Source organism: Oenanthe melanoleuca, chromosome 1A (assembly GCF_029582105.1).
Source record: "Oenanthe melanoleuca isolate GR-GAL-2019-014 chromosome 1A, OMel1.0, whole genome shotgun sequence".
NCBI lineage: Eukaryota > Metazoa > Chordata > Aves > Passeriformes > Muscicapidae > Oenanthe > Oenanthe melanoleuca.
This window is the reverse complement of record NC_079334.1, coordinates 59,711,808-59,725,294: the sequence shown is the minus strand read 5'-3', so window position 1 is coordinate 59,725,294 and position 13,487 is coordinate 59,711,808. Positions and strand designations below refer to the sequence as shown.

The 13,487-nt window shown below is 42.1% G+C and overlaps 1 protein-coding gene across 1 annotated transcript in view; it reads left to right on the top strand.

Moving 5' to 3' along the window:
- The first annotated feature begins 4,732 nt into the window (after positions 1-4,732).
- Positions 4,733-13,487, top strand: part of SEMA3C (semaphorin 3C) — a 115,263-nt gene continuing 106,508 nt past the window's right edge. Inside the window, exons 1-2 of the mRNA XM_056516150.1 lie at positions 4,733-5,113; positions 8,121-8,261. Of these exons, the coding sequence (XP_056372125.1) occupies positions 8,159-8,261 (103 nt within the window). The 5' untranslated portion in view covers positions 4,733-5,113; positions 8,121-8,158. The remainder of the gene's footprint in view (positions 5,114-8,120; positions 8,262-13,487) is intronic.

The following is a 13,487-nucleotide window of genomic DNA, read 5'->3' as shown; positions in this document are numbered from 1 at the left end:
TACCAGGGACATGCTCACATCTTGTGTACAGGCACAGAAGGACTGATTTGATTATGACCTTGTCCAAATCACAGTCTCCTGAAGGGCAGAGTTACTATGAAGTGCTGGCTCACCGACTTCCAGGGAAGCCACTCAGAGAAGGGTCTATTTAATGAGACAAGTGGACTTTTATCAAGGTAAGAGCGTAATGCTTTCCTCTGTTCCCATCCAGGTAATAGTACTTCATTACATGGCTACACCAGTCCTGATCCTAAGCACCTAATTTTTCTTAAACTCTGAAAAGACAAATTATCTCCTGAAAATGGACTTTCACAGAACCTTAAGCATTAAGAAGCAAACTGATTAATTCAGTTTGACAGCTTATTGTTAGTTACATGCCAGCAGTTTTATAAGGTTGGTGAAGAAGCTTCACTCTTCATGACCAGTCTGGCACTGACCCACCCATAGACAAGTTGGGGCACATTGTGTCCAAGGACCTTATGCCATCTCCACAGTGGTATCACCAGGAGCTCTATCCTTATTATCTCTTGAATCTTTGAACTATTGGTTGTGAAAAATAATATAATAGCTGTTCATATGAGCACACCTTCAAAACAAACACCTAATAGCTTTCCCACAACAAAGCACTGATATATTTCACACTTCCTTTATTCTTGTAACTGTAAGAAAAAAAATAAACAATGATGAATTAATTGGATTACCTAATGACCCTGCATTTCTTTAAGGTGATTTGACACTCATAAATGAAGACAGAGAAAACAGGTGCTAACAGCATTTTTTTCTCATCACTTGGAACCTGGACATTTACTGTATACAGCATTCCTTTGATTTTTAAGGAGGAATGAATTCCATTTGATGGTCACTTTATTATTCTTTCATTACATTTTTCTTCATAATAGCTGGCACTTGATCTTGTCTTGATCTGTGCTTGTGTTCAAAGTAGAATTTGATTATCCAGCCTGTTGATCTTCATATTGGCTAGTTGTTGCTAATTCAGTAAATTATTTGATTTTATTCCACTGTGCCACCTTTAATCATCCAATTGCCTCTCAGAAGGTTCCTGTCTTTCTCCTTCTTATCATTCTTCCTGCCTTCTTTTAAACCTGCATTCCTTCTGGTCCTAATGCCTCCTACAGTATATTCATTTCTTCAGGAGCTTGAAATCTAAGTGAGGGGAAACAAAACAAAACATAACAAAAAAAAAAAAGGCCAACCACAAAGCCCATATGTTACGTAAACATCCAAATCCACTCTTGTTTTTCTTATTCCTGGCTATAGTTTGTGTTTAGGTCTAAAGCTAGGCCTGGGTCCATTAGGATGACTTGTTTGAGTAAGAAGCAAACACTATGCACAGATACAACAAAATCAGCTCTATTTGTTTTGGCCAGCAGGATTTGCTTGCTCAGATAACATTGCCAAAGTCAGAACTGCACTGACTCCGAATCTGAGCGAGAGCCTGACTCTGTCCTCACACATGTGATGTGACCTGGAATAACTGCCCTTGGTTATAAATCTCACATGCAAGAAATCAGAACCAGAAGCAAATTGTACAAGACATTGTACACTTTGTGTAATAGAGGAATGATTAAAAATCAGCTGCAAAGCACAGTCCAACTCACTTGTCCTCATCCCCATGTTAGGCTGTAAAATACCCAGCCTGGAGAGTAAGTGTCTTGCATACTTTTGATTTAACTCACAGGGCTGATTCATGCCAGTAAATGCTGAAACCCCACCTCATAATTGGGAGAAGTAATTTCCATTCCATGAGTTTTGCTTGAAGCTAATGCATGCTATTACAAAACACCTAAAGTAAAACTTTAACCATTTCTCTTAGCCCAGCTGTGAAGTTCAAACTGCTTTTTAAAGTTAATTATCATGCTCTGACCTGCACATATGCACATGTTAAATACAAATAAATCAATATGGCAAGCTTGTTCTTGTTTCAATTTACTATTTAAAATTAGCATACTCTGGCTTTGCCTATCAGATATGAGTGTGATGGTATCTCACAGATTAAAAGTTTTGCATTTGTGTCTTTGTAGTTAATTTGCTATTTTGTAAGCCCAAAGTCCATGAGGGAGTGTTGGAAAGCCCCATAATTTTCCTCAGTGTTCCATTTTACCTTTTTATCTCCAATGTAGCTAGCACATGTGAAGAAAAAGTGCAGATAGCCAGATGGCTCTGCAGTGTCCATACATACACAAATGACAAACACAAGTGACTTTAACACTGATGTTGATTCATACTTAAGCATGTTCTTTTCTCTTTTTTCTTTATTTTAAGAAGCGTATGTTTGTGCTGTTACCTAGAAAATAAGTTTTACTATTAAAGAAAAAAAGTATTTTTTTTTTTATTAAAGGAAAAATATTCGGGGAGGTCAGAAACATCATAAATTCTAGTGTTGGTATTTCATGGTAACATTCTTTTTATTCTCTGACTGGTATTGCTTCCCATTACACAACTCCCCAAAATCTCCTAAAAGACAAAGGTTTTCATATTTATTCTGTGGCTTTCTGTGCATTTTCCTTTGAATCACTCTGTGTAGATCACAGCAAGAGGGAGAACACTGGATTGGATGATTCACTTCTGTTGCTTTGTGTGACAATCTCTAATTGCACTTAGTTGTGGGGATTTTCCAAAGCAAAAAAGTGACTTCTCCTTTTGGCAGGGCGCTGCTGTCAGACTGAGGCATTTGAACATCACCACAACTCAAGGATGAGCAGCATCATGTTCACAACCACACTGCTTGCCCATGGAGAGAACTGAGGGCTTAGTCTAAACCGCTCTCTGGGACAGCAAGTGCTCACACATTTCTGTGTAGTTCATTTGTGTTAAGGAGAATTGGAAGAGCACCAATGTTTTTAAGGACTCCAGATCTGAAGAGTTTGGTACATCTGAAGGCATCAGCTAATTAACCTTCAAGACATAATCTGAAATAGATCAAGCTTTTAAAAATTCTGGATCCATTTCTTTTCTGGCATCAGCTGCAAATCTGACTTTTCATTTCAGAGGATGGACCACCCCATACTTTTGTGTCCTCTGGGATGGTAAGTGTCATACAATATTGGAATTTCTTGCTTGAAGAAAGCACTAACTAACCCAGCACTGAAGCCTGGGATACACCAGCTTTGTGTGACCCTAACTCGTGCAAATGAGCTTTACACAAAATAACTGATAAACACAAGCCAAAAAGACATCCACATGTACAGACAAAATTGGCCCAGTCAGGGTGCTGTATTCAGGCTACTCCCTGATATCTGACTATAACACCACCACTATTATTGACTGCTTTGGTTAGTATGGCCAGAATGTGTAATAGTTGGAAACAAAACTCTAACATGAGCATGTGCACATTCCTTGTGGGGACTTGTTTACTTGTTAACATAGTTCTGGCTGTGGGAGATGGCTCCAAGTGCCCCACGAGATGTGCTCCCTCAAAGCCCTGCTGTGTCAGTACACTGCTGAGCGACCCTCACCGCCTCAGCTGCATCAGACACCATCTCTCTCTGCAAAGGTGAAAACCTTGAGCCAAAAGAAGTTTGCACCCAGCAGAGCAGCACAGAATATGCTCGCAAGATGATTTAGGAAAACCTAAGCCAAAATCCAAGTGATGTTGCTTGGAAAATCCTTGGCTTTAACAGAGTCAACACCTCGGGTAAAATTTTCAGTGCTGGCCCAATGTTGTAAGAGCACAAATGCCAGCAAATGGGAAAGACTGCTCAGCGTATCTTGGGGAAAATCGAGCTTGAGCAAATATAGCTCCCAAAATCTGCAAAAAAAGCTTCTGAAAGCTGGGCTAAAATACCTGGATCAATCTAACCACTGTTCTAACACTTCTCTTACTCTTCTTCACTTTTAAAGGTTTAAATAGAAGAAACAGTTCGAGGGGAGTGGGGTGAAGAGCCCCCCCCGAGGTGTCTGCCTGCCACCCGGTTCCCCGTCCAGCAGCGCGCTCTCATTCCCTCTGCACAGTGACACCTACCGGCCTCCCCGCCGCTCCCCGCCTGCCCCGGCCCGAGCTCAGCGCTGGCGGCCCCGGCACATCCCGCCCGCCGCGATACAAACTTTCCCGGCCAGTTTGGCTCCCAACGCGGGCGCGCACAGTGCGCGATGGGCCGGGGGCTGCCGCGGCTGAACCGCTCGGGCCGGGCGCGGGGGCCGTGCCTCAGGAGCCTCGGGCTGCCCTGAGCCTGAGGAGCCCTCGGGTGCCGTGCTCCCTGAGGAGCCCTAGGGTGCCGTGCTCCCTGAGGAGCCCTGGGGTGCCGTGCCCCCCGGGGAGCCCTCGGGTGCCGTGCCCCCCGGGGAGCCCTCGGGTGCCGTGCCCCCCGGGGAGCCCTCGGGTGCCGTGTTCCCTGAGGAGCCCTCGGGCTGCCGTGCCCCCCGGGCAGCCCTAGGGTGCCGTGCCCCCTGAGGAGCCCTGGGCTGCCGTGCTCCCCGGGGGAGCCCGTGGGCCGCTGTGTCCCCCTGGGGAGCCCTGGGCTGCCCTGCTCTCTCGGGAACCCGCGCCTGCCCTGCCCTGAGGAGCTCTCGGGCCGCCCTGCCCTGAGGAGCCCGTGCCCGCCGTGCCCGCCCCCGCCGCCCCACGCTCCCCGCTCGGTGCCAGCGGCCCCGCGGCGCTGCCTGGGGCGGGCGGACGGGCCGGGCGGCAGCCGGCGGCGCGCAGGGCGGGGTGTGGCCTCGCTATTATTTATGAGCTCCAGCCCCTATTTGCTCAGCTAATGATGCACCGGCGGCCGCCGAGCCTCGCCTTGCTGGAGCGGCGGCCAGGGCAGGGCAGCGCCTGTAACTGGAGAGCAGCGCCGGCACCGGCACCGCGCGGCCGCTCCATTCACTCCTCGGTGCGTGGTTGCGCGCAGGGGAGAAGCGCTCGCTGAGCCTGCGAGTCCACTGCCAGGATTATTGTACGGACGAGCCGGGAGTATCTTTGCAACCACCACGAGGAGAGACTTTTCTCTTTTTTTACTTTTTTTTTTTTTTTTTTTTTTTTAAACATTTATTTTTCCCTCTGCCGTGAGCCAGGCTTGGAATTAAAATGTTCTGGTAGCAGGAGTGGAGTCTTTAAACTGATAGAAACCAGATAGAAATCAGTATTACTGCTGCTTCCAATAGCTGGGTAAGCATAACTTAAAGTTCTCTTTCTTTTCTGTAACAGATGAAATGTCTCTGATGGTTGAATTTTGCTGCTGTTCAGGCCAATGTTTTCCAGATTGGCATAGTCCGTGTTTGGCAGGGTTGTTGGTTTTTTTTCCTCCTTAATTTCTTTTCTTTTTTTTCTGCCAAATGATTTTCCCTAGAGGATTTAAGGGTAGGACCCAGCCTATGGCAGATGACACCTGCACAGCACTTCCTAGCAAAGCGATACTGTACTTTCCAAAAGCCATGCAACATGCTGCCAGCGACCTCCGTGGCAGGGAAACTTCACTACTTCACTTTCATAGTGGTTTGTCTGTTTGTTTACAGTTCGACTGGAGTGTAAGAACAGAAATGCAATTAGACACTGCTTTTTGTCTGTCCTGTAGGATTCTTTTAAGTACTTGCAAGGCTTTGGGTCTGTGTGTTGTCAGCAGAGATCATGTGCACTGGACGTGCTGAATATAGTATCATGACTTACTGGGATAAATTAAGAGAGCTGGAGCTGGGATATAAGCCCAAAGCAAGAGTCAAACCTGCGATGTGCTGTCAGTTACCAGCTCTGCAAATCTCTGTAATTAAACCTATTTCCATTAGGTAACTCACATGTCAGACACCCTGAGGTACCTTTTTGGCACTGTATGCGTTTATTATTTATGTGTCTAACAGCTGGGTAGGAGCCATGCTGCTCAGCACTTGAATCTTATATTTGCCTGTCACTTCTGTGTTAACGGTGAAGATCTGCAATTTGAGCAGTGAAATGTAGCAATGTTTCACTCCTCCAACTGATTACACTAGAATTGGCAGGAGGCACGAGAATGGGAGGGAAAGAGAGCTGAAAGGGGGTTTTTCTATTATTGTTTCCTGCAGTATTATTTAAAGGAAGAAGGAGAGCTGCACACTTGTTCCTCTTTGACTTTTTATCTATATTGCAAAGAAAGCATAGTGCTACTACTGTAAAATACTAATCCCATTGTGTCTGTTAAACCACATGTTCTGTGTGATTGGCTATTTGTTTTGGCTGTCAAATTTTATTGGGATTTAATGCCATTTCTCTCTTAGAAGAGGAGTAAGTAAAAGGATATCCCATGGGCAAGTCACAAGGTTTTAAATTTAAAGCCCACAAAGCAACATTAGTGCTAGAGTTTGTGCAGCCTGTTTAAAAATTGTTCTTGGCAAAAACTCTGCAACTATCATTTTATTAGTTAACAGACCCTTAGAGATAATTTGAAACTGGGCCAGAATGGATATGTTTTTCTTACAGACCCGATCTGTAGCTGGCAAATTTCTGACAAGGTTGTTTTTGTCAATTAGAAGAGTTGTAGAATTACTTGATCTGCTTGCATTTCTCAGTACTCAGAGCAAATAATGAAGGAGAGTTTGGAGTGTGGGCTGCAGAGCTCTGCGCTTTCATGTACACTCTCCTTCCCACCCCCAGCTTGATGTGGAGTCCTGATGCAAAGAGAAGCCTTTCCAAGTGATTTACAGTGAGTGGATAGGGCATGGCAGAGGTGGTAATGAGATAGGGGCTTTACCACTCAGTCAGTGGTGTGGATCCAGCCCGAACTAGTGCTGACCTCAAGTCATCCCTGCCTGACAGCTCATTCCTGCCGTGCTGGGGTGGCTCTTTAAGGACAGGTGTGAACCTCAGAGGGACAGGCTGGACAAGCCTGTGGGAATATTGGCTTCCACTGGAGGGACTGTAGTGCTGGAACAGAGCTGAGGTGAAGAGCGGTAAGCTGACTGCACAGGTAACAAGTCTCTTCATCAATTAAATGTATAGCCTTTAATGATAACTTCTAGTGTAGGGGTTATGTTTTTCAGATTCCAGTTGTCATAAAATCATGTATATCAGCTGACTGGTTAACTAAAAAGTGGTGTCTAGTAGAAGGGCTGTTTACATCAAAAAGAAGTATATATATAGTTATGTATTCTAACTTTTGCAGCTGAGCTGACAAAAGTTCTTACAATAGGTGAAATGAAATTTACACTTCACAGTTTTTGGAGAGATGCTGTTTAGTAGCAGATGTAATATAGATATGCAGTATTCAGCTTCTACTGTGGTGGCTGGTTTTTTTGGGTCTGGTCCAAAGTCAATTAGAAAAGCCACTTTCCTCAAGTGATTCCAGTGACCTCAAGTGCTTCCTGGACTGAGAAAAGATACAGGGTAGGAGTTCTGGAGTATTTTCTTATTCTCTGAGATGCTCAGGCTTCTCAGCAGCTAACTCTATAAGATGAAAGTCCAGCAGATGTGCATGAGGAGTAGCAGATGTATCAAGTGTAGTATCATTGTCCAGCTCTGGGATCCTTAGTGCCCTGTAGAAGTCAATGAGAGCAGGTGTGGATCCTGAAAGGAGCTAGCCCAAAAAGCAAACGTTGACTAACAGTTTCAAGAGTGTTGAAATACTTTTGGTTTCACAGTTTTGAAATTAATGACCTATATAGCCAGAATGTTTTTTAAAGAAAAACTTGAGGGTGATTAGAGAGCTCAGCTTACTAAAACTTAAAGCTTATTTCCAACCACCTTTGATTTCAGATCTTTATAAAAAGAAAAAAAAACCTCAAACAACCCAAGCCCCCCCCCTTAGCATGAGAGAGGGATGGCTAAAAATATCAGCCAGATTTTTATTCGTGAAACTTTATCTCCCGTCCTTGCTTTGCTCTGCCTTGACATTTAGTATAATTATATTTCCAGCAGGTGGAATTGTCTTCATTTTAAATAAACTGAGTCTAATGTTGTTGTCTGCCCTAGCCAGAAGTTGGGCTCTGTTGGTTCCTACTAACAGGCAGAGAGTTCCTCCTGTGCCAGCACAGAAGACTGAGGAAAACCACTTTCAGATGCACAAAGGAAAAACAGAAGTGCTGTACCTCCTTCACATCAGTAATTATAGCTTCAGCTGGAAGAGGCTTCCAACACAAGCTTTCCATACTTTTTGTTTTTGTTCCACAAGATGGTATAAGAAGAGTAATGTCATAACTCTCTCTTTCAGGTTTCGTTTCTTGGATATTAAGTTGCAAATCTGAAGAGATGGCATTTCTTGCAGTGAACGTGTTGATTGGGATATTTATTTACTTTAGCGGTGTAAAAGGATCTTCCCAGCCTCAAGCAAGGGTGTTCCTAACATTCAATGGTAAGAAAGAAGACAAACATTCTTAAACAAATACCATGATTGAACATTTTCCTCTTCTCCTTATATACAATAACTGTAGAAACTGGCTTTTTGATCTGTGTCCACAATTACTTTTTTTGGTTTGTGTTGCTGAGGCACCTGTCAGCCTAAATTTGATTCTTTTACCAGAGTCTATCTACTACTATAGCTGCATAATTAATATGTAATTATTAATTAGTAGGCTTTTCTCTTTATTTTAATTATTATGAACTTACTAACAACTAAAAGTTTATTTCATATCCTTAATTTTGTTTGGAAAAATTATAACATATGATGTGGTGGAGAGTATTAATGATTTGAGTTGCTTTCATTTGGCACCAAACTGAAGCACTTCTTATTCTGAAAATAAGCTGTCTGAAGTTTTGCAAAATAGTTACCCAGGCACAGAGTCCCTTGAAAAAATATCATTCTCTGTGCACTTCATGCTCTGTGTAAGATGTACATAGCATGTAACAATCACTGATGCTTTCATACTGTAAACCAGCAATGAAAATTATAATTTTCAAAGAAAGTTTCTTTTACTTCTGAAGTGCTGAGCAGTACCTGATTGCTGCAATTACCCCAGTATTACTTTAAATACGAAAGTAACTTATTCTTCTAGTCTTAAATGCTGATTTTAGCCACGACTTCAGAATGTGTGTGTTCTTCAGCTTACAGTGTCTGTTAAATCTGAGCTGAAACTTTCTGTCACAAATTATAAGGGCATTGAGTTTCTCCAGCCCTCTGCCTTTTTTGTGATTGTCTTTGAAACGTGGGGACTTGCTGTTTCCTGCACCAATGCTATTTGCATTAGGATGGATTCTGTGGTTCATTAGTGCAGGGATGCCCTGCCACTGCCTTGGGAATATTCTCTGTGCTCTGAACAGTGTTTAAGAATTGCTTTAAAAATAATCAGAGCTAGTAAGTATCTCAAACTTCTATTTGCTGCAATGATCATAACTATGTAAACATGAGACTGAGAGATGTCCAGAAGGAGATTGCCAAGTTACACCTTTAACAACCAGCCAGAGTTTGAATAATTATGCTGAAGATTATGAGGCCCTAAATTGATGGATACAGTACTTAATAGGCATAAAATAGCATGGCTCCAGTAAAAGCAATAGTAGGAATTGAGTTCCAAAAGGGAATTCAAATGAAAAAGTAGGGATAGGAATTTCTTTTTCTTGCCTACAGTCTGCACTGACTTTGGTGGAGATGGTACTGTTTTGGCACAACTCAACACAGAAGCAAGTTTGGTTGTGGTTGTGTGTTACATTGCAGGTTTGCCACAGTTATGCAGAACAGGCTGATTTAGATTTCCACATCATCTCCTTGGTGGCCTTGAAAGTAATCTAAGCTTCCCTTGATCTCTGGTATGACCATGAAGTAGGAAGTGTTCAGATTTTGAGATGTTCAGCCTTGTGAATGGGAAAGAACTGTAATGTGAGGCAAATGGTCTTAACAGAAACTCAAGAGATTTTGTTTCATCACAGGTATTCTGCACGGCTGAAACAGTGAAGCAGCCATAGGGGAAAAGATCCCAAATGTAGGAATTTAAGAAATGTACTGAATTAAACCTTAGTTTCTGTGTCCCTGAAAGGAGGTAGTCCCTCCTTCCTTTAGAAGGGGCCATGACAGCTTTATGGTGCAGTGACCCCTTTGTCTGCTAAGGTTCTTGGGCCCAAAGAGCCCTGTGCCCTGTGCCAGCCCTGGGGAAACAGCTTTGGCTCACTTCTTCCTGCTGTATCCTTCCTTGGCTGCCTTGGTTAGAGAGCTTTGCAATACTATCTGATTTTCTTAAAACTGACTTTTTACTCTCCCTAATACTTAACAGCCAACTTTTAAAAAATAAATTACATTTTTAAGTCCTAAATTTTTATTGGGTCTTTTGAAGTCATAAAAGTAAAAAATGAATTGTGTGTTTTATAATATAAGAAGTATGTCTGAAATAAAAAGCTAAACTTTTTGTGTAATATATAAACAGAAGTTTTATTTTAAAACCTGATCTCCAGATGGTAAGAAACAACTTTCATTATGTGAAAAGAGTTTGCAGGTTGTTCTGCAAACCAAGGTAATGGCCCCACCTGTAGTATGAACTTCTGTTCTATAAATCTTTGTTTACTTACATGAGTAGAAATGTAATAGAAAATGGTGAAACCTTGTATTGTTCTGTAGCTAAGTGTGATACTTCATAACTTATTTTTTTTAAATCATGTAGAAATACCAAGTTATTTGGCAGTCTCCTTGCCATGAGAAGCTGTCAGTTTTTATGGAGAATTGTCACTCTTTTAAAGTGCATCGTTTGAAAATAAAACCATAATTAGGACTCCTTATGTTTTAAATGACATTAGACAACAAAGACAAGTCATTCAAGCTTAGGATACTTAAGTGATTTTTTTCAAGTTCTGAATTGGATTTGGCTTGGTGTCTACAATTACATTGCATAAGTTTTGGGGGTAGAGTGTATACAGAAGGAGAAAATGAGTGATGCTTTTCAAAGCTAACCTGCTCCTTCAGGATCAAGTCAATTGAGCTTATTCACATTGCAGCATTTCTCATGGGAAAATCCAGCAAGTATCTTGACCTATTCTGTTTTTCATCAGGAAAGATAAAAATGCGAATCATTTGAATCATAGGCTGCTTTTCTCTTTGCCATCTACTTCATTAAGAATCAAATGTAATTAAAAAGTGCGCCTGGGTAATACCTCAAGAGCCTGATAATAGGGATTTTGCAATTAACTTCAATGGATGAAGGACTGCAACCCTAACTTCTATTTTTGAAATCAAAAGCCTGGCCCCTTGTCTAATTAAAATGTAGTTCATGACTTAGCTGAGGTTGTTAACTGCGCATGACGTGAGTGTGGAACTTACTGTTGTCTGCACCCTGGGTGTCTTGAAAATTGCAGTGCTGTACAGAACCCCGAGGCTGATTCCTATTGCTTTGCACCTGGTACAGCCATTTACTCAGCTGAAAGGAAGGGTCAGCCTGGAGCTGAGCTGCTGCTTTACTCGGGTGGATGTGTTTTTTCAGGGCACTGGGCCTGTGGAGAATCAGGCAAAGAGACTCTGTGTGTGCCTGGGGCGATTGGGCAGGACCTGATTGTCCTGGCCAAGGGTGATGGCTCAAGCCACTGATACTTGTACAGTGTCTGTTCCTGAAGAGCCACTGCAGCTCAAGAGAGAAAGATGGCCCTAGTTTTTCCTGATTCTGAAATTGCAGACATGTGAAGCCTGTGGTGCAGCAGGTGCAGCAGTGTTGGGAATCATCTGCTGTGCTTCCATTGAGCACGCAGGAGTGAGGGAACCTGGGATGGGGGAGGCAACGGACTCAACAGGTCTCCCTGCACTATTAATACACTATTCCCCCCTCCTCCTGCCTCTTCTGGCTCCTTGGCTCTGGAATAGATATTTTTAATCTGCCTAAATCACCTATCACAATTTAAAGCACCATAGTTTATTTTCTCTTCATAGCAAAGGACTTACCTTATCTGTTTATGAATGATCAAGTGTGGTGCCTGTGGTTTCTCAAGCTCCATGCACTCCTCCTTGTTACTGCATGTTCCTGAACAGATAATTGGGACCTGTATCCTTCAGTGTTGACAGGGAAAAAGCCTTTCTGAAATCAGTGGGAGTATTATCAGAATAAGAAAGGAGGTGCTAGACTCCAGGTTAGTGTCAGACTTTGTTTCATTTGAACTCACGTTTACTTTTTGGGTTTTCTTGCAGCCCTAAAATGCTGAGCCATACCATTTCAACATCAAATTCTGAATTGGCTGAAGCAGATAGAGTACTTACTTTTAAAACCTTCTTTGGGATTTAAATTTATACAGTGATACACAAAGAAGTGATAATTTCACAATTCACTGGGAACATTTAATGCATTCCTACCTCGAATGTCTGGTCTAGCAGATATTTCCCATGCAGATTCTCCTATTGTCTGCAGTGAAAATTCCATATGAGAAGTGGATCAAGGCTAATTTGCAGACAGTTTTGTTCTTCTCTTTGTTATGAAATTACTAGAACACGTAAAGGACTTTTAAGAAAGTATCAGTGAGATTCATTAATGACAATTAAAGTGCATAAAGTGTCACCAGAGCAACAGCAGCACTTATTCAACTGTCAACATATTTTAAAAGATTTAATGCAACCCCTGTGGTTACCCTCAAGGAAAAATAAAGGAATTGAGAACCATTTTCCTTGAGCTCTTGAGCAACAGCAGTACAACTTGTTTTTAAACAATCCCTCATTGTAATGTTAATGTTACCACAGTTAATAAAAAGTTCATTTATTATTTGAGGAACTTTGTGCTGATGACAGTCTGGTAGGCAAAGGTTTACGTTCATATAGTTGATTGGATCTTTTTTGGTGTCCATGGAATGAAAGCTATTTATGAAATGAAGTAGAAGTAAAGCATTAAAATAGAAAAAAAAATAAGAAAAAGAGAGAGATAAGAGATCCATGGTTTAATTTTGTTTACATGCAGAACTTACCTTGAATGTTTGTAAAGTTAATTAATTTTCAGCAAATTCTGAGTAATATTTTCTTAAAATAACTGATTTGTCGCTCTCACAGCTTCATGGATCTTAAATAATGTTAATTTATAAAGTGCTAAACATCAATGATGTGAACATTTTTCCAATTTAATTGTCTCTCACTGGAGATCTAAAAAGCTTTATTTAAATACATCCAACTAAAAATATAATTTTTTTAATGTTTAGTAGTGAAGATTAACATTCTGTGATTCTATAACAAGCTGTAAAAAAATAAAGGGTTGGAATGGATCTTAATGTCCCAACATCCCTTGGCATGGGCAGGGGTACCTCCCACTAGACCATGTTGCTTAAGTCTTTGTCCAAGCTGCCCTTAAACCCTGCCAGGGTTGGGGTATCCATAATCCTCCTGGCAACCTGTTTCAGTGTCTAACCACTCTCACAATACAAAAATTCTTGCTAAATTCCCCCCTCTTCCAATTTGTGCCCATTACTGCTTGTCCCATCACCACAGCTCCTGACAAAGAGCCCCTCTCTGGCTTCTCTGTTGCCCCTTCAGGTACTGGAACGTTGCTGTGAGGTCTCCAAACCTTCTCTTCTCCAGGCTGAGCAGTCCCAGCTTTCTCAGCCTGTCTTCGTAAGGGAGGTGCTCCAGCCTCCTTATCAACTTTGTGGCCTACTCTGGATTTGCTCCAGCAGTTTCAACTCCTTATTTTGG